The 21,461-nt window shown below is 41.7% G+C and overlaps 1 protein-coding gene across 2 annotated transcripts in view; it reads right to left on the bottom strand.

The window, feature by feature from the left end:
- The window catches only part of Atg7 (autophagy related 7), a 251,626-nt gene extending 230,459 nt beyond the window's left edge, over positions 1–21,167 (bottom strand). Inside the window, exons 1-3 of one of the 2 annotated variants that reach the window (XM_026383026.2) lie at positions 21,100–21,167; positions 690–859; positions 51–105 (exon numbers count right to left, since the gene is read on the bottom strand). In XM_026383026.2, the coding sequence (XP_026238811.1) occupies positions 51–105; positions 690–837 (203 nt within the window). In that variant the 5' untranslated portion in view covers positions 838–859; positions 21,100–21,167. Of the gene's footprint in view, positions 1–50; positions 106–689; positions 860–7,406; positions 7,482–21,099 lie in introns of those variants that run through there. The other variant, XM_026383027.2, reaches the window with a different exon arrangement.
- Positions 21,168–21,461: the final 294 nt, after the last annotated feature.

Genomic DNA, 21,461 nt, shown 5'->3' with positions numbered 1-21,461 from the left:
CTCACTCCTTTCCAAGAACAGTTCTTTAGATTGTGAAAATAAATACTCACATGTCGAAAGCACTGAACTCCAATGTTAAGCGAGCTGGCAGTCCCGCAGAATCACCTGAACAGAAGAATGGTTGCATCTTCAATAACAAGTCAGAAACAGTAGCATTCATAACAAAAATATTTGCAATCATTTTGTTCTCTTTGTTGATGGAGCTCCAAGGGCACCATCCAATCCCTGCTTATCTGTGACACACAGATAATGTCTGTATGGATAATGGCAGAATATGACAGGGATTTTGTGAGGGATTTACCAAAATTATAAGAAGGACTCCTGGGGGGAAAAATATTTTGGATCTCTTCTTTCCGTAAAACTAATTAATCAGTATTCAGATTAATAACTTGCATTTTACTATTTTATTTCTTTTCCCCAGAACAAGAGAAAAGAAAAAGGAACGTGGGTTGAAAGTCAGAAAGGAAAAAAGGAAGTGAAGAGGACCGAATATAAAAGAAATGGGAGTTTCTTTCTAAAGGAAAGCTGAGGGCTGGGGTGTAGCTCAGTGGTCGAGTGCATGTCTAGCATGTGTAAGGCCTAGGTCCACAAAAATAATAAATAAATAGATAAACAAATAATCTGGTACTATACTAGAGGACAGAGAGGATCCAGAAGATGATAGGAGAGGCAGTTTATTACCACCTTACCATTGTAATAATAACCCTTAATGTCCTTGGGGGCTTCATCTAGTCGATATTCATTCAACTTCTTCTGGGTCAACTCGTGCCAAAAGCCAACATCTAAGGCACTGCTGAAGGGGGCAAACTGCAATTTGAAGAGTCCAGGATCCCCCATAGCTGCTGCTCTTAATTGGTGCCTATTAAGAAACACAATAGAATACAGTGAAATAACATTCCAAAACAAAACCCAAAAGAAAAAAAATATTTGTAATAAAGCTTAATTCAAACAAACAAAAAGGAGAGGTACATGAACCATCTTACAACTTGACTTTTTAAAAACTTTGGTAAAACACATTCAACATGTCATCTGCCCATTTAACCATTTTGAAGTTTCAATTTGGTAGCATGAAGTATATTCAGATGCAAAACCAACCTCCAGAATCTCTCCACCTTGCAAAAGTGGAACTCTGTACCCTTTACACAATTTCATTTTCCCAGGCCAACACCCACCATTCTTTTTTCTGTCCCTATGAGTTTGATGATCTTAAATACCCACATGTAACTGGAACATATCAGGTTTGTGTTTTTATGACTGTCTTATTTTACTGAAAACAGAACCTTGAAAACTATCATAGTGGGTAAGTGCTGGAGAGCCAAATTGTATTGTTACATTGTATGCATGTGCTAAAAATGTAACAAATCCCAAAGTTCTGTATACTTAGAATGTACCAATAAAACAAAATAACATGGAGGGTGGGGTGGAGTAAACTATCCTAATTTCCTGTGTTGTCAAGTTGGGTCTCCTCATGACATGACTTTCCAAAATAACCCTTTCTGATCTTAATTTTATTTTTGCAGTGCAATGGATGGGCCCCAGGCCTCACACATGTCAGCCAGGTGCTCTACCACTGGGCTACAAATCCAGTCCCTGGTCTTAACTTTGGTGCCTCTTCCTTTCACGTCAGTCAGTCTGAGTGATGATGCACTAGTGTTTACTCCTTCTTCTACATGGTTAAGATCTCAGAAGTTACTGGCATGGTGGTGTGCACCTGTTATCCCAGCAATTCAGGAGGCTAAGGCAGCAGAATGGTGAGTTCAAAGCCAGCCTCAGCAAAAATGAGGCATTAAACAATTAGTGCAAAATAGGGCTGGAGATGTGGCTAAGTGGTTAAGTGTCCCTGAGTTTAATCTCCAATTACCTCCACTAAAAAAAAAGATCTCAGAAATCATCACTATCCAGGTGGTCCTAAGAAACTCTACAAGTACAAAATCCAAAGTTCAGAAACACAACAATTCAACCGCTGAAATTCTGTCTGAGTACTGCATTGTCCTCCCCAGCCAAGGAGAATACAAGGCAAACTTCTCGTTACTTCCTATGCCTTTAATTTCTTTGAAATTTCATGTTTGCTCCCTTACATGCATGGCAACTTTGCATTTTACACTATGGTATAGATTTGAAAACTTCATCCCCCCCCAAATCATCAAATAAATTTGACCATCCTGGCAATTGGGCATGTGTACTTTGCACACTCAGGAAACACACACTGTATCATGAGCAGCTCAAAACAAGAGGATTCTGGCAGTCTAATGAGATCAGCATAAGCGTTATTTCATTCAGGGTGTTTCTGACTGTATGTGAGAATACCTTTCAATTACCATAACACAAAACCATATCTTAATGCTCTCTGTACCAAAGGAAAAAAATAAAAATAACTCAGCAACAGTCCTGTTTGCCAAAGAGATTTGTGTCTATGCCCTAGATATGAGTATTTTCAGTGAACTTGTTCAAATCTCTTGAATTAGACTTATCTACCTTCACGTACTATGCTGGGGATGGAACCCAGAGACTCAGAAATGCTAAGCAGTGCTCTACCACTTAGCCACATCCCCAAGCTAAATCAATCAAAGTTAAATCAATTTTTTGTTAACCAACAACGGGTTTGGACAATTAATTTAACTTTGCTAATTCCCTTTAATTCCAATATCAGGCTATAAGATTTCATTATTTTTCAGGGTTTTCTGTCTGAGAGTACATTGATTTCCTAATTTTTCACTTAGCTACACAGTTATACATGTATATTGGGTTTTATGTGCCAGAGCTGATAGCTCCACTTTTAAATAGCCTTTGTGAATTACAGAAAAAGGAAGAAGTACTATATATGCTTTACAGGCTGGAAAACTAAAATTTTCTAACATCACTTACATCTGAAAATGTTTTATTTAAAATCTGTTTGAATTAATCACCTTCTACAGACTGATCTTTAAGTGAACAAAATTTAAACAAGAAAAAACTTACAACTTTGAAAATTAATTAGCCATTGTTTTTCTTTAATAGTAGGTCAGGCAATGTCATAATGAATGTTCAAAACTAATTCCTTTATATTCAAGCAAAAATATATTTTCCAACTTTTAAAATGGCATGAAGGTTTGGGGGTGTAGTCCAGTGGAAGAACATAAGCTTAGCAAACAAGGCCCTGAGTTTGAAGCTCAGCGCACATACAAAATTAAAAAAAAATTTAAAAAGCAATAAAAATACCAGTCTGATTCTGTCAATAATCATCAACTACTGTGGAAAACCTAATCAATCAACTACCCATCATGCCTTTCTAGGACTGTGTTGCTTGCATTTAAGCAGAATCTGAGGTAATTATAAAGAATAAAATGTAGGTTTTCTTAGACTTCTAAGTTAGTGAGGACCTTAATATCTTTTGATATATTTTTGAAGATACATTTTAGATGATAACTAAGAGACTTAAAATAGATTTTATCATGCTTCTTCAAGGCTAGCCCATGTCCAACAAAATAGTTATATTTTATCCAAAATGTAAAATATAGCATTCAGTATTCTTTATGCAATTCATAATAAAGGCTCTAGTTTGAAGAGGTAAGAACGTGTCTTGACTGTGATCTGAGGCATAATTTAGTAGGAATTATCCAATATGTGGCATGTTAGCTAAAAAATGGTATTTGCTTTGTTAATAAGCATTGTCAATGGGCATGAGTCCTGGTTTCTGCCATCTTGTTAGGAAAGAGGTCATAAGAGTGCCATAATAAATGTTCAGTAAATTCATCAAACTCACAATGTCAGTAAATAGATGAAATCTTATTAGTAAGTTTATTTGTTTAAAAACTGTATGTATAAAATAAAAAATTTCCACGCTAGTGGTCTCTGTAAAACTCTCTGGCTTTGTTACTATAATAGTTATCTTCCAATAAAACTACCAAATATTAAAAAGACAGTTCATATCCAGAGAGGTTTTGCCAAAGTTTTGTGACAAGATTATCATACAGCTTTCAGCCCAGCATGGAGGTACATGCCTGTAATCGCAGTGACTCAGGAGACTGAGGCAGGGCAATACAAAGCTTGAGGCCAGCCTCAGCAACTTCTCGAGACCCAGTCTTAAAAAATAAAAAGGGGGCTGGGGATGTGGCTCAAGCGGTAGTGCGCTCGCCTGGCATGCGCGCGGCGCTGGGTTCAATCCTCAGTACCACATACAAATGAAGATGTTGTGTCTGCCGAAAACTAAAAAATAAATATTAAAAAATTCTCTCTCTCTCTAAAAAAATAAATTAAAAAATAAAAATAAAAAGGGCTGGGGATGTAATTCAGTGGTAGAGTATCCCTGGGTTCTACAAAATAGACAGATAGTAGATAGATCCATCTTTCAGTTTTCCAACTTTATTGGATTTTAGAATCAACAATGAGGAGCTTTGATGTAACTATATAATAAAATGCAACACTAGTGCTTTACATAAAAAGTCAAGATGGTTATATGAGTTTGGGGCAGGACCACAAGAGAGGCTCTGTGAAGGAGTTAAGACTAAGAGAAGGTTGAAAAGAATGGTAAGGACAAGGACAGTGGGTAGAGAGTGGAAGGGACAAGATGATCAAAGGAACTATCCTGGTACAAAGGGAAACAGGAGTGTTTGTCCTGAGTGGAGGGTTTGTTCTGAGCAAGAGCAGCACTCACAAAGCTGAATGGGTCACATGAGTGACCACACAGGGAGAAGCTGCATATGTGAGGCTGAAGAATTCTTCAAGGGAAGACAGTGGCAGTTCTGTATGAGACTATAATACAATTCAGCAGTAGCAAAGAGGCTCTGAAGGAAGCAGAGAGAGAAATCAGGCAAAGAGTTCAAGAATCTATAAGGATCCAGATTAGAGCAGAAGTGAGACTGTGAAGGAGGGGCTTGTCCTTGGGGATGCAGAAAACAAAAGGTGACCAAATTTAGCATCTTGGTGGATCCAAGGAATGATGGGGAGGAAAAGGCCCTTGGGGGTATCAAGATTCCAATGGCTACAAGAATGAAGCCCAGTGAAAGAAAGGACACTTGAAGGGCAGGGCCAGGCTCAGAAGGAAAGGAATAACAACACATGAAGGAATTTTCAGCCACATACAATGGCAGGGCAACTTGAAGCTGATCCAAGGAAATCGAGGTGAGCTTGGGAAGGTGGGTCCTGAGATAATAGGATGGATGCTGAGATAACAACTAAGGTGGCTAAGAAACACCAGCTCCTAGGAAGAAAAGCCCCAGACCAACTAAGTCCTACAGAAAGTCCACAGTCAGGAAGTAAGAAACAGAACCAGTAAAACAAATAGGGACAGCAGCAGCAGCTGATAGGCCAGATAGGTCCATCTATGTATCAGTCCAAAGCAATAAAAAACTTCAAAGATAATAATGATGAAAAGATGCTAGAAGTCAAAGAAAATGTCCAGTTAATGCCACTGGATTTTAATGTTTAAAAGCAGCTCAGTGGTGGTTCTACAAAGTGCAATTTGATAGAAAATTGCTAAAAAAAGAACAGATTGTAAAGGCAGGATCACAGCAGGGAAGTGACTATGTCCCAAGCAAGTCGGGGGGGGGGGGCAGGTTAGTTTGCTGCTGGATTCCTCCTAGGCAGCTGTTCTCCCACAGGCTCAATTTTGTTTTGTACATTTAAAAATATGCTTTGGCAACAGAAGTCCAATTGTGGATAAATGAAAAATTTGTAAATTTGGGGGCTTACTAAACTCAGAAAAACAAAAAGAAAACAAGAGATGGTAGTAATCATGATGAAATATTTTCTATAGCATTGATAAGCCTTATTGATCACAAAGGTAGCCATCATTGTCCCTAAAATTCTCTGCTTTCCAATACTGTTTATGGCATCAGGCACCAGACAATGTCTGGCCACGGGCTTTCAAGCCCACCTTGAGGAATTCTTAATAATGAGGATGCTGGGACCTGCCACTCTTCCTATTGAAGGGAGAAGGGACAGAGAAGGAATAGGAGCTTACCAGTCTCACCAGTGCCCCAGGAGATGCTGGTTTATGTCTGGTGCTCCCTTGATGCCCCCAAGTCATTGTCATTCCCACTTTTGCAAGCCTCACCTCTAAACTAATCAAATGTACTTAAAAGCACCCTCATCCCACAATTTTTGTCTTTTGATTGTTTTAAATGGATTTCTTCAACTTTGCACACTCAGAACCCTCATTTCCTTTTTCCAGACCACTCCTATTTCACTGGTTCCCTGAAGAGCTTGTGCACTGTGACTCCAGCACCTAGTGAGAACCTGGAATCCGCAGCCCACACTTGGAGGAATAGTGTCACAGCTTCCTGCTTTGTTTCCTGGGCCTCAACTCTCTCCTTTTCCTCTCCCTCTCCACAATGCAGCCAGTTTTCTTTCTACTGTCAGTTTCTGCAGGGTTCCATGATCAAGTCCTTTCCTCAGTCTACAAGCATTCTCCAAGGCCAAATCATGCACTTTCTTTTTTTTTTTAAGATTTTTTTTAAAGATGGACACAATATCTTTATTTATTTTATTTATTTTTTATGTGGTGCTAAGGATCAAACCCAGTATTTCTCAAGTGTGAGGCAAGCGCTCTACCACTGAGATATAACCCAAATCCCGCAAATCATGCATTTTCTACAACAATTTCTAACTATATGCCAATGAATCTCAGGCCTGTATTTCTAGTTCTCACCTCCAAACATACATGTGTTTTTTTACAGCCAGGACTTGGATCTCTCAGACATCTCAAAGTCAAGAGATCCAAAACTGACTGCATCTTTTCACAAAATTCTGTCCCTTTTCCTGTATTTCAGAGTTTACTTAAAAGTATTACTGTATCCAAGGGAGAAACCTCTTGGTCAGTCTCAGTTTTCTTCTTTCTCGCCTGCAAATAAAATAGTAATTCCTACAGGCTCAATCTTTAATAATCCTCAGGAATGAGATGACGTTTAACAGTTTCTGACCATAGGCTAGGTCCCGGAACAGAATTCAGTTTTCCCAGAAGCCCCAAGAAATGATAGCTCCATTGTCGTAGAAGAAATGAAAACTTTCAATGTCATAGAGGAAGAAACTGAGGCTCAGAGACAAAGAAACATCACCGAGATTCTACAGCTAGGAAATTGGGAGAATTAGGATTCAAACTCCAGGGCTATTCAACACCCATATTCCTCCTGCAACTTCACACATCCTATATGGTCTGCTTCCTTCTCTCCATTCCCCTGCCACATGCCTGGCTCTATCATTACACACTCAGAGAATTCAGGAACATGCTCACAGATCACTGTCTTTAATCCCTGTATTCACTACACAAGAAGGCATACTGCCATCAGGAATGATGTACAGCTCACTCCGGCATTTAAACAAATGAACAGACCCCTCCTGGTCTTACTACACAGAGCACAGAGTGCCACAGCCCTATCTGCTTGTTTCCTGAACTTATGCCTTGGTGGATGTTCCCAGGAAATCCTTACCCTCTCTGTCAGGAGAATCCCTCATCCTCCTCCTGGTCAAGGTCCTTTATGAATCCATCATTAACACTCCCAGCCTGTGGGTATCAATGGTTCACAGTAACAGGTCAAAGCTTTCATCATAACATTTACCACCTTGAATTACATTTGCTTTCTGGTAAAACATTTTTGAAACCTTTCAAAATAATGGTAGTAGTAATAACTGTTCTTACTGCATGCTTACTCTGTACCAAGCACTAGGTTAAACATTTTACATACATATCATTCTCGTGACCATCTCTAAGTGCTACTTTACAGAAGAGAAAAGTGAGGCATTGAGAGGTCAAGTAACTCGTTCAAAGTCACACATTCAGAAAGTGGTAGGGCTGAGATTATAAGCCACGCCCCTGACTTCAAAGTCACTGCTCTCATCTCTAAACTATATTTCTCAGAAGGAAGAAAACTCTTTTCAGAACCTTTATATTGCGCCATCAGCCCTAGTTATGCTTAAAAAAAAAACAGTTTTAAAATCATTTGCATGCCAATCTTCTTTCCAAAAGAATTATTTATGCATAACTGCTCTAGATCCAAACATTACCTAAAGTAAGGCTGGCCTGTATGACCCTGGATGGGGTAGGTGAGACTCTGGCCTTTGCTTAGCTTGGAAAGCTCAAAGATTATTTCTATCATATTTCCACAGTGACATATCAGGGAACGACTCTGACATAGGCATCAACGTAAGTGTGCTTCAATTTTATTTCAAACAATTTCCATCACATTCAGGATGCAAACCCAAGAGTCATGCAAGATGGGACTGTGTCACAACCAATTAAAGAGGACAGGCTTTAATGAGGATTCTATACTGTAATGAATGAGAATCCCAGCAGTGCCTGACACCCAACAGTAGCCAAAAACTTCAGACAAGGTTAAGCTGAACCAGCAGAGTGAGTGATCATGTAATGCAAACCCCTTGGGGCTAGGTCCACCACCCAAATTTCAGACTTTTATAAAAATAAAACTGAGTCACACTCAGCAACCTACTTGAGCAGAAACTCAGAAAATGTGCTTTTATGAGCAATTATCAAAGTTTCTGTTTCAATGGACCTAACCTTTCATTAGTGCAGTTCTTTAATGTCAAATTTTTACAAGAAGTGTATGAGTGTGGCCTCCTATGAAAGAAGCAAGGGGGTCAAAATTCTGGATGGTGGAGAGATTTCCTGTACTATATGCCCTTTGTGCTTTTCGGTGTTTGTATTGTGTATAAAGAACAACAGTACAGACATAAGTAAAATAATTTTTAAAAACTGTCTTAACCCTCTGGCACAGATAACAAGACTTAATACAGCCTGCTCAACTGCTTTGATCCCAGTAAATAACACCTGGGAGATCCTTGATATAAGAATCATGTCTTATTCATCTTTCTTCAGATTAAGCACAGTGACTAGGATATATTAGTTGCTCAGTGTCGACATGAAATATTTCTCTTCCCCTACAAAAGGCCAGTAGGTAAATACTATATAGTAAGGCAGATTTCAGCAGAGCTTAAAAATTACTAATAGTTTGAGTTGTCCAAATAGGAAACAGATTGATCAGAGAGATCATGAATTTTCCATTAGTGGAAGCATTCGAGCATAGATTAGATAGATGATGGCTGGCCAAGTAATATTGTATTAAGGATTACTGTACCAGACAATCAGATGAGACCAGAGGTTGGCAAGTTTTCCCAAAAAAGGGCCAAATAGCAAACATTTTAAGAACTGCAGGCTACAGTTTTTTTCATACATACTTCTTCTACTTTCTTTCTTTTTTTTTTTTTTAAACAAGGTTTGAAAAAGGTAAAAACCATTCTTAGCTCATAGACAGCACACAAAGAAAGGCTCAGGCAGGATCTGCTCCTCAGGCTGCAGATTGTCTACCCCTGGATTGAATGATCTTCCAAACTGGTTATTTTTGATGCTTTGAAGGTACTAATACTGCATTTTGATTTTAGGAAGACTGAAATTTTGGGCAGGATGTTTTACAGGGTAGAAGAAATTAGCAAGAGCTGCTAAGGGTGAAGCAGACTGCAAAGCTGGATTCAAATACCACATAAGCTGGTCTATGATTATGCACCTTGTGATGTGGCAAGTACTTCTTCATGGACTGGTTAGTCTAGTCTACACAGAGCACTCTCACACATGCCTTGGTGTCATTAGGCCAAGGAAAATCTTGCCTGATGTTTCATGAAACTCATAACAAGCCACAAAGACTGCAATAGCAGCATCCCACATCCTGAGCGAGCATACTGCTACGCCTCCAATGGCTTCCTCCATACTTTCCCCTGGATACTGCTACTGTCTTCCACCTTTTGTGGTCTCCCCCAATAATACTGCCACTCTGCACCTCTCACTTGATGCTCAGAAAATGCCAAGCTACCCAGTGCTCCTCCAGCACCTGTCCTCCTTCCCTTGCAGTGCTGGGCCCACACCTCCCTCTCTGAGAAGCATCCCTCACCCTGACCCTGTGACTAGCTGGCATCTCAGAGCTCTGGACAGCCTTCACTAGCTCCTCCCACCATCTTCACTCTTCTCCTACTTTTCCCTTGGCAGCGACAGGATACCAGCTCTGGCTCCGAGATTCCTCTGCTTTTGGTACTATTTCACAACTCTCTGCTTCCCCATCTGTTTCCATGGACTGGATCATAAATTCCAAAATTACAGATCCTGACTCGCATTCCCCTCAACACCCCTAATCTTTTGCAGAATGGCTTGCAAATGTTCTAAGATGCATTCTAGAAACCTTTTCTGAGTATCTTCCCCAAAGAAGAGAAAGAAATAAGCCCAACTTCCATAACTGGCAGGACAAACTTCAGAAACTCACTGTTGTGAAATTTGGAGAATAAAGTAAAAAACCCTGAAGGACAAATGGAGATGGGCCACCTAACCCAGAAGGACTCTAAACCTATTGTTGTTTTTTTAGGACTAGATCTTAGAGGATCTCGGATCTTAGAGGACTGAAAACGGATATACAAAGCAATTTAAATAAAACCTAGCTCCACCACATACAAAAATAAATCTCTCTGAAAGTGCTCCCATGGCTGTGAGTTAAGAGCCTATCTTCACAGTTGCAGAGCAGCTCTCTACAAAAAAATCAAGAGTCTGGGGGTATGGCTCAGTGACAGAGCCCCACCTAGCATGCCTGATGCTCTGATTTTGATTCCCAACACAGAAGAAGAAGGAAAAGGAGAAGAAGAAGGAGAAAGGCAGGCAGGGTCATCAATTTAAAAGGAGAAAAAAAGTGACATTACTGACAAAATCTGCTAATTAAGACACCATCTAGGGCTAAAGGTGTAGCTCAGAGGCAGACCACATGCTAGCATGTGTGAGACCCTGGGTTCCTGCAACAACAATGAAACACCACCTTCATGAAGGGATTAAGGTTAACATCAGCAGTAAAGGGAAAAATAAACATTGTGTGCTGACCTAAAATGACAAAAAGAACACAGCATCAAATCTGGGTCTCACCAGGAGCAAACATCAGACAAATGCAACCTGAAAACCATTCTACAAAATTACTGGGACTGGTTATTAAGCTTCAAAAGTCTTAAGATCTTAGAAGTCAAGACAAGACATAAGACATGACAGCTTGGGGACGATCCTGGGATGAAGCCAGCCTCAAGGGGTATTATTGGGATAAAATCTGAATAGAGTCTCTGGGAGAGGGGAAAATGGAACACCTTCTTCTTCTTCTTCTAGGTTTGCAAAGTAAAATATTAATGCCAGGTACAGTGGTGCACATCTGTAATCTTGATGACTTGGGAAGCTAAGGCAGATGGATTGCAAGTTTGATGTCAGCCTCAGCAATGCAGGGAGACCCTATCTCAAAATAATATATATATGAAGCTGTGGATGTAGCTCAGTGCTTAAATACCTCTGGGTTCAGGTCCTAGTGCCAACAAAAAAAAAAAAAAAAGAAAAGAAAAAAAAGTTAAAAATAAAAAGAGCTGGAGGAATAGGTCAGTGGAAATGCACCCCTGGATTCAACCTCTGGTACCACAAAATAAACAAAAATATTGCGAATATTTTACCACCTGAGCATACAGCTTTATGCTACAACAGGCAAAACTAATCAACGTGACATAAGCTAGAACATTCTTTCAGGGTGGGGCAGGGCAGCTGACTGGGAAAGGGAGTCAGAAAGCTTTCTGGCGAGTTGAAGAATTCTAGAACTTGAGCTGGGTGGTGCCTACAAGGCATATACCTATGTAAACAACCATGAATGATACACTTTAGATCAGTTCCCTTTATTAATGTATGTTATACCTCAATTAAAGAGCAGAACAAAAATCCCTTATGTTCAATCTAAAGCAATTCTACAAAGAACCTTCAGGTGCTGTATTCACTCAGCAGACAACAGATGACCTACTTAAATGTAGCTTTTGTGAAAAGAAATTCATTGCTGTAAATAAGGAGCCTCTGTAAAATATCATTTCCATAACGTTTTCTGGCATTTTCTTATTAACGATGCTGAAGATGGAAGTATTTTGGCTCAGCTGCTTATAAAATTAATTGAAGCAGAAGTGTTTCCTGGGGTGAGGTAGCCCAACCACTCTCCCACCGCGGGGGTCTAACAGGATTGGCCACAGCAAATATCAAGCTAGTGTAGGACTATTAGAAATGAAGACATCAGAGTGATAGAGAATAAACAACAATCAGAGGGAAAAACCAAAGACAAAAAGCCCTGTCTTTAGGGGAAATAGACTCTCAAAGGGACAGCAGATAAACAGACCAACCTAACCATGCTGAGAATTCTCTCGCTGTAATTTTCCTGTGTTTTGGAGTTTCTGTCAGCATTTGGAGAGTAAGGGAATTTTTGAGGGTTAGAGAAAGAAACACTAACAGCAGAGGTACCATATAAAGGGTGGAAATCTGGTCTTGAATCACAGAAAGACAAGTATGGATTTCAGTTCTACTTATAGCTGGCTGAGAAGCCTGAACCAGGAGCCTGCATCCCCCTGCACCTTCATTTGCTCATCCATCAAATATGACGTTGTCCTCCCAGAATGGCACTGGGACATGAGTGTCATCTCGGCTATAGTGCTCAGCGCACAGTAGGCAATCGACAAAGGGCAGCTGCTATTCATTTTTCTTGTCACTTCCCCTTAGCAGCCAACAAACGCAGCTCCCCTTCCCAGTGTTCACTATGAAAACTTCCTCTGCATAAAATATGCCTGAAGTTGCTCCTCCCTGAAAGGAGTGCTGCAAACAGCAGACAATGCATTAAAACACGGCCCCCATTGCTGACAGCAGGTCCTCAAGAGAAGGCCAAAGGAGCAAGTTCCAGGGGTCAGGAGCACTCTTGTGTTCAATTTTTCTGGGACCACGTGGGGGCATTCACTTAGCAGAAGTGCCAGAATAGTGGCAATTTGGCCCTGAAGCACCTTCTCTGGGCCCAAATGGAGCAGAGAGAGCAGGCTTCTAGCCTCATTTTCCCAGCTGAAGGGCCATGAGCTCAGGCAGCATTAAAAGCACCACCAAACCACATGCCCCAAGTCCTGCTGACACACAGAGTGTCCTCAGCTGCTTGTGTGTAAAAAGTGGAGGGACAATGGCCAGGAGTGGGAAGAAGGTGCTTTCGCACAGGGCAACAATGCACATTCTGTAGACAAACCTCTGCAACTTCCAAAGCTTTGGAAATCATGTGCAAGTCTGTGAATGAGGGAGGTTTAAAGAGCCTCCTCTTCGAGGAGGGCAAGTTCCTAAGCCAAATAAATGAGTCCAGAAGACATCAAGACCCCAAAGTGGCTTTCTTTGTGACTTTAATAAAAAGAGATTCATTGCTGTAAATAAGAAGCCTCTGTCAGGTGACTTCTGTGGTAACAGGCAATCACACTGGCAATTAGAACAGCTGCTACGAAGGACAGGCAGAGGCCCTTGCCTCCCAGTGAACCACCTCTAGCCCTACAGTTCTGACATCTGCTCCTCCACAGGTCAGTCATGGGAACAGGCACCCAGGTACTTCCGCACTGCTTTCCTCTGTGGTCCTCACCTGGCTCTTCACCAGTGTCCTGCAGTCTCAGTGTTTGAGAAAGGTGCACTGGGTGCCAATGCTGTGGAGTATGGCAAGCCCTGAGTGAATGGTAGTTGAGAAAATGTGGGCCCAAGGGAGGGAAAGGAGCAACACAAGGAAGGAGGGTGGCATGCCTACTTTTGAGTTCTATTTGTTACATCCACTGACCCATGGAGTCATTTCGATCAGTTCTGTGCATGAAGGACAGACACCTAGATTCACCTGAACGCCTGTGGGGCCCTTCCATCAATAAACACCTAAAATTTGTGACTTCCTAAAAGTTGACTGATATGAAGGATTATTTCTGTGGTTTTCATTTCTTGTGATCTTTGAAGAATCCCAAGGCCTTACTCCACTACCCCAACAGTGGTCTCACTAAGAGCCACACAGTGAACAAGTGAACACCCCTGATGCCTATGACAGTGAATAAGCCAAGACACACAACCCTCGAACACACCACCCTCGAAGCACAAGCTCATTCAGGGCAGTACAGGATCCAAGAAGTGTGTGGATTTGCTCCATGGGCGTGTTATGCCACGGAGCTGCTCAACATCTCCAAGGACAAACAGATCCTTGAGTTCATCAAGAAAAGAGGGTGGAGACAAACACCCACACCAAGAAGCAACAAGAACTATGGAGCAATGTCCTGGCTGTCATGAGAAGAGCAGTCCCAAGGACTGAGCTCCCTCTTTCCTTTGTGCATAGTAAAACCTTCAAATTAAACAAAGAATTATATAAAAATAGGAGAAGTACAGAAAGATTGGGCCTAGCAAATATCTGATTTCAGATTTTATAATATCATATTGAATAAGGGTAGGTTCCACAGACCACTGGACAGAGATTTTGCTCACAGAAAAGGTACCATGTGGACCCAATATAATCCACAGAGAACTTCAGTACAACCAGAAAATGGTAGCCCTCCCTCCAGACATTTTACTTCCTTTAGCTAGAGAAGTATTGTAACACATCGATCAAGAACAGTCATTAACATTACCATTTCATGTGTGCTGAACCCTGTGGGAAGAACTAACAGTGAGGGAAACCCATGAATACAGACTGAGTATCCTTTATCCAAAATGCTTGGGTCCAGAAGTTTCAGATTTTTTTCAGATTTTGGGATCTCTGCAGGATAATGAGGATGGGCCCCCAAGTCTAAACACAAAGTCATTTGTTTCATATGCACCTCATACACAGTATTTTTAGTGTGGCTTCCTTTTGATTAAAACCCATCACATGAGGTCAGGTATGGAAGCTGCTCTGTGCCACTTTGTCAGCACTCAAAAAGCTTTTGCTTTAGATCATTTCAGATTTCGAATCAGGGATGCTCAACCTGTATATTCTAATTACATTTTGCCACTGATTTGGATGATGATATAGAAGGTCTGCGTACCAATTCCACATAGGACACAAAGCAGGAAAAAAATTGACAATGCAAAAGATGTCTAAAATTCAGAATTAAAAAAAAAAATCTGACCAGCTGCAGTGAAAACCCCATTTTAACAAGATCAAAAATTACAGCACTGGGAGTACAGCTCGGCAGCAGAGCGCTTGCTTAGCATGTGCTGGATTCCATCCCCTGCCCCACAGTGGGAGGTAAATATAGGGTCTCAAATCTAAGTTCAAAAAAACAATTGGACAACAATATAGTCTGATACAATGCAGGCAGAATGCTAGACTGAGAAGGGCACAGGCCAGAGCCCAGAGATCCAAATCCAAATCCTAAACTCTGCTACTTTTTAGCTGTTATTTAAGTTCTCTGAGTCATCTAACTTCTGAGGTTTCTCTTGAAGTCTTTCTCCTCATCTGCACACCGGGATGCTATCCACCATGCAGAATTACTGTTGAGTATCCAATTAGGAAACATATGTTCCCAGCACATATGAGGTATTAAAAAATCAAAGCTCACACAATCAAAACTTGCATCAAAGATGTCACAGTTACCATTTAGTTATTCCTGTGGTAAACATTTATATTATCTTCTGGTCCCTGTGCTATAATTCAGGATTTCATGGCAAAAAAGCTATGGCCCCTACCTTTAAAAAGCTAATAGTTTTGAAGACAAGACACGATTGGAAAGACAACAGAACAACTTGGGAGTAAAACAAGTACCACAGAGTACAATGTGCTGTCTGTACAAGATATTGAGCAGGGGAAAGGAAGGACACCTAAATTAGAACATTAGACGGCTTCCCACAGAAACCCTTGAGCCCAAGGCTCTGCAGCCTAGCAGTGGATTCTCAACAGGGTCCTCCTGGCATGCTCAGAGAGATGATTCTTTTCTGTTTCAAGCCTGCATACTGCAAACAGTAGAAAAGCAATGGATCTGTATTTGCATACTGCAAACCAGCAGGGCTGGTTCCCTCTCAATAAACATAGTGATGCCCTCTGGTTACTGTCACTAAACAAAGCAAAATAAAACAACTTCCAAATGCCTCCTTGATGGGAGAGGGGAATGTACAGCAGCAGCCAGGCAAGGACAGTGGATGAGGAAGACCACAGGTGGAAGAAAGGAAGCTCTCAGCTCCGTATCTTCAATTCCAGAAATATCCCACGGCCTCTGCATAGGCGTGGAATGTTCTTGTCCTCTTCCTCACGCCCATCACCTAGTCTGTTTCTTTTCTTCCTTCAAATCTCAGCTCAACTATGCCTCTGAGGGAGGACTTTCCTGACTGCCTTACCTCCTACACAAGCCAATTCCATATCAGATCCTCCAAGAGCACTCTGTACCTCACCTTCAGGGCACGTAAGCAATTATCTTACACATTTTCAATATCGGTCTACCCGAGTATAATCAAAGCTCTATGAGAAAGAGACATGTTGGGTTTTCATTTTCCCCCTTTCCTCATTGTTTTCCCAGCATTTGACTCAGTCCTAGCACCCTCTGGGTGCCTAGCAAATACTTGATGATGAAGAAGCTAAGAATGAATAAAACCAGACAGTATGTTTGAGAAAATATGAACGAGTCCTGTATAGCAGGAAGGAGAGGTAAGTGTGGCAAAGCAGCTGGAAACCACATTAAAAAAAAAAAACTGACCAAAAACTACCTCTAGATGGAACTTAAATGAGAAAAGTGATGGATCTGTATTTCAGCAAAAATGTGCATTTCAGAAGGATGCTGCAACACCAGTGAGGACCAGACTCCTAAAGCGTGGCACCCAGCTGGGAGATAGGACAGAAATACAGGCAGGTGAAGAGGGCCTGCAAGAAGGCAGTAGGGTGGAAATGGAGGAGAAAAGGTGGCAGGACAAGTGGAATGGGTAGAACTCTGACTCCTGCCTGGACTGGAAGGGAGAGGAGGAAGAACAGTACAAGAGGAAGAGTCCAAAATGTTGCCCAGGGTTCTGTATTGAAAGACTACATGGAAGAAGGGGAGTGGGCAAGATTAGAGGATGAAGAGAGAATGGCAGGTCTGCAGGAAAAATGATGAGCTTGGTTTTGGACTTGCTGAGTCTGAGGAGAGCACTCAGAAGAGACTGGGCTCAAGATACAGAGCAGGGGTCATGGGCACATAAATGAACATCAAAGCTGTGGATAAGTACCGAGGAGTGAGCAGAGCTTAGAGAAAAATGGCATTTCAGGAACAAAAGGAGAAAAAAAAGAGTCTATAATGAAAACCGAGAGGGAAACAGAGACAATAAAAAGTAGGACTGGTTCTGGTACACCAAGGATAATAGTAGCAATGATGGATGTGCCAAGAACTCAGATGATAAGAAAGAAAAGTGCTCAGGAGTTCTGGTAACTCTGGGGAGAGCAGTTTTGGTGGAGCGGTTAGACAGAAGCAGGATCTCAGCAAATGATGATTTGAGGAAGCAGAGGTGGCAATTCTAGAACGCTCTTCCAAGAAATGCAGCTAGGAACATGGGCAGGTGTAAATGGGTGAGGACGTTGTTTCTTTCCAAGGTAAAATAAAAACTAAAAATACTTAAATGGGAAGATGGTAAACACGAAAGAAAATTCACAAATGCAAGAACCAGGTCCCTGAGGCAAAGGAGATGAGGTGGCAGTACACATTTGAAACAAGCCCCAGAACAAGCACCCTTGCTTTCACTGACTTGAATTAAAGGCTGGAGAAAGGACAGAAGAGGACATCAAAAAGCCTTGACTAAGGGCTACAACTTAGGGAAGCAAAAAGCAAGGCTGGAGGTGGAGGAGAGAAATGAAAAAAACAGACACACCAGGAAATTGGCAAGAGAGCTGTCTGAGCACACATGGGGAGCGTCAGGGCTGGATGGTCAATGACAGCATCAAGAACATGTGTCTACAATGTAGCCGACAGGGCCTATGGTTTTCCCAAAAAAGAGCAATTCCTGCCCTATCTGGAGGACTCCTTGAGGAAGAGGACTTACACACGCTGGAAGACAGACTGACAAACCAAAAGGAGTTCAAAGGATGATGCAGAAGAAGTATGAGAAAAGCCCAAAGGTGATCATTCTGGAGCTGGACTAGGAAACAGGTGCTACCCAGTCTACCATGGACATAGAAACTTCTATTTATTCTCCTTTGATTATATAATCAGGCCCTCATGATGCTGGACAAAGGTGGGAAGATCAGAATACAGAAAAAGTGAGAGGCCATGACTTGACTTCACTTCTGTGGATGAAGGTGGACGATCTGGGCTGCTGCAATGTGCCCTGGATGGTCCCCTACTGGTCCTACCATATGCAGTGCACCCACCACATTACTGCCTGAGTAATTTAAAACTGATGAGATAATTACACTCTTGTTTACATTTTCAGTACTCTAATCTCTACTCCCACATTTTAAAAATGAAATCTAAACTTCTTAGCCTGACAACATTAACTGCTATTTTTAAAACATCCATCTTCTATTAGAACTAGGTGGATAGCATACCAGCTCATTCAATTTTTAATTTTTATAATTCCCACTCCCCCACCCCCTGGCAGTGCTGCAGATCTAATCCAGGGCTTTGTGCATGCTAGGCAAGTGCTCTACCATTGAGCAACGCCTCAAATCCCCTTCTTTCCTTTTTCATAAAGGAAACTAAAGCTTAGAAAGGAAGTGACCTATCCAAGGTTACAAAACTAGTTCAATGGCAAAGCTAGCACTGGGATACAGGCATCTGAAACAAAAATCTGTGCTGTTAACATGCTATTGCCCATAAGGCCCTCATGATGTGGCTCCCACTTATCTCTGTAGTCACCTCTCATCCTACAACTCTATGCTGCCTCTCTGACGAACCACTCATAGGCCATGAAGTATACTTACAGTCCTTGGTTCATGCCACCTCCCACCCCTCTTCATCTGGTACAGTCTGCTTATTCTTTAGAATGTGATAAAGCAGTAACTCCTCATACAAACTTTCTGGTGTCTCAGCCTCACTTACAAACACGCCAAAACCACCTCCACCAAACTTCTATGATAAACTCCATGCTATAGTTTTTAAAAAGTAAACTCCTTGACAAGAGGAATGCATATCTTACTTATTTTTGCATTCCGAGTTTGCAGTTCAGTGCCAGGCACACGGCAGATGCTCAATAAACATTTATGTTTATTCTCTAGAATGGAAAGTTGCTTGAGATCAACTTCACATGGCTGTGCTTGAATACAGCTCAGTACTCACTTCCTTAAAGGGTTTCAAAATCATGTCACATGAAAGCACATAGGAATTGACCAAGAAAAACAGAAGGAAGAGTAAGACATTCTGGGCAACAGGAACTACAGGAGCAGAGAGCTAGAGGCAAGCAATTTAATAAGACTAGAGCGCCGAGTTAAGGAATAAGGGACAATATGGCAGTATGAGTTTTCACAAGACTGGCCTTTTCATCATTCAGACGTTAGCTCAAATGTCACCTCCTCAGAAACTCAAATCTGTCCAGCTGGATGTCTAGGAGGATGTTTTAAAAACATCCCTCAATAAAAAATACATATATAAAAATAAAAATGCTCCCTTGGTGTCCTCTAAGTTTCTCTCTACCCCATTACCCTGTTTTCTTTTTTGTAGCAGTTATCAGGATCTGAAATACCTACCACTCCTTAAAAATTATGTACTGCTAGACACAGTGGCACACGCTTGTAATCCCAGCAGCTTGTGAGGCTAAGACAGAAGGATTGAAAGTTCAAAGCCAGCCTCAGCAAAAACAAAGCGCTAAGCAACTCAGTGAGACCCTGTCTCTAAATAAAACATAAAATAGGGCTGGGGATGTGGCTCAGTGGTAGAGCACTTGCTTGGCATGTGTGGAGCACTGGGTCTGATTCTCAGCACTACATAAAAATACATAAACAAAATAAAGGTATTGTGTCCATCTAGGACTAAAAAAATATTTTTTAAAAAATATATTTATTGACAAGCACTGCTATCACTATCAAAAAGCAGGCTCCCTGAAATAGAACTATTTCTGTCTTCAGTGTATATAGTAATGTCTGGCACCGAACAAGCACTGGAATGTTTTAGTCAGTCAATCAACAAATAAAACAAAATCCTCTGTCGTTGTGGAGTTTACTATGGGTAAATAAATTAAATATGCTAGCCTAGGAAAGGAGAGACCAGGAAGATGAACTCTTAGCTTTCAAAGACATATAGAACTATTATATGTGAGGGTGATTTCTAGAACCTAAAGGAGAAACCTGATGAGATTACTAGATAACTTCTTTTAGCTCAGCATTTAAGAGTCAGAACTAGGAAAGACCAAACGGAAGCAACCAGAAGTATTGAGCTTTTTGTCACTGAAGAAACAGACCAGTGAGCAAAGGTGTCATGGAAAAATATCCAAGTAGCCAATGGTAAAGGAAGCCTAAGACAGAGGCCCCAAACTGCAGTCACAGATACACGTGGGCACAGAGGCACAGCTTTGTAAAACACTGAATTAGTTGCCAAAACGTTTTGAAACAATGGAGAAGCATATCAGTGGTGCTAAAAAATAAGATTACATATATGCACTAGCCTTAGTTTCATTTCTCCATTAAGTAGGGTGCTTATAAAAATTCAATTCAGTAAAAATATGACTTTATTTCTGACAAAGAAATTTTCTTACACTGCATTTACCTTACCTGACTGATTTCTCTTAAGCATTAGTTTGTAACTTCGGGACCAAACCAAGGAATCAAGAACCTTAGTTTAGAAATGCCTTTAGAGGGCCAGGGATGTGGCTCAGTGGTAGAGCACTTGCCTAGCACAAGCCAGACCCTGGGTTCCATCCCCTATATCGCAAGAAAAAGGGATGGAAGGAGGAAAAAAAAAGAGAAAAAAGTGTTTAAGAGACTTAGTTTAACTTCATTTAACAAATAATGTATTATTGCTCCCACCTCACAGAGGAGGGCAGAAAGGGAAGAAATGTCCAGAGTCACAGAGCAAATTTGGGCAAAGCCAGGACGAGAACCCAGATGTCCCAACTCCTGTGTTTTAACATGGGATTCTGAGCACTCCCTGCCAGAGGACAGAAGGGGGACTGACTTGGGAAATAAGCAGAAGTTTTCTAGTCAGAAGACCCCGGACTGAACCAGTGTGAGGGGACGTGGATGGAGAGGAGGGGCGACAGGCGTTCTCAGTAACTCCCCGGAGGTGGGAGGACCGCCCTGAGGTGGGCGCTGGAGGATTCTGAAACGCGAAGTGACCTTCGGCCTCGCCGCCGAGCTCGCCCCCTTCTCTTCAGGACTCCAAAACCAACCCCGCAGGAGCCCACTCCTCCCTCAGCAGCCGCTGCTTACTTACCGCCACTCAACTTCCGGCAACCATAGCGTCGCCCTCAGCGCGCGCCCGAATGACGTACGCGGCCCCGCCCCCAGCCACCGGGTGGGAGATTTATGCGCATGCGCATAGGGCCCTGGACCAGCTAAGTGAAATGCGCCCCTAGCACCTGCTTGGATGGGAGGAGCTTCAGTCGCTGGGAAGGCGGGCGTCAGGATGTGGGCGAGGTCCCTGGTTGAGGACTCTATCTGGGCTTTGGGAATAGGAATGTCTATATGCTGGTTAGCTTTTTACAAAAGAAAAAAAAAAAGATCCGTGGCCTCTCTTGATATCATAGGATGAGAGGAATTATATCATCCCCTCTGGCATCTTCTAGGACAGGCGGC

The sequence above is a fragment of the Urocitellus parryii genome, chromosome 16 (assembly GCF_045843805.1).
Source record: "Urocitellus parryii isolate mUroPar1 chromosome 16, mUroPar1.hap1, whole genome shotgun sequence".
Lineage (NCBI taxonomy): Eukaryota > Metazoa > Chordata > Mammalia > Rodentia > Sciuridae > Urocitellus > Urocitellus parryii.
The sequence above is the reverse complement of the archived record's forward strand: the minus strand, read 5'-3'. Positions and strand labels throughout refer to the sequence as shown.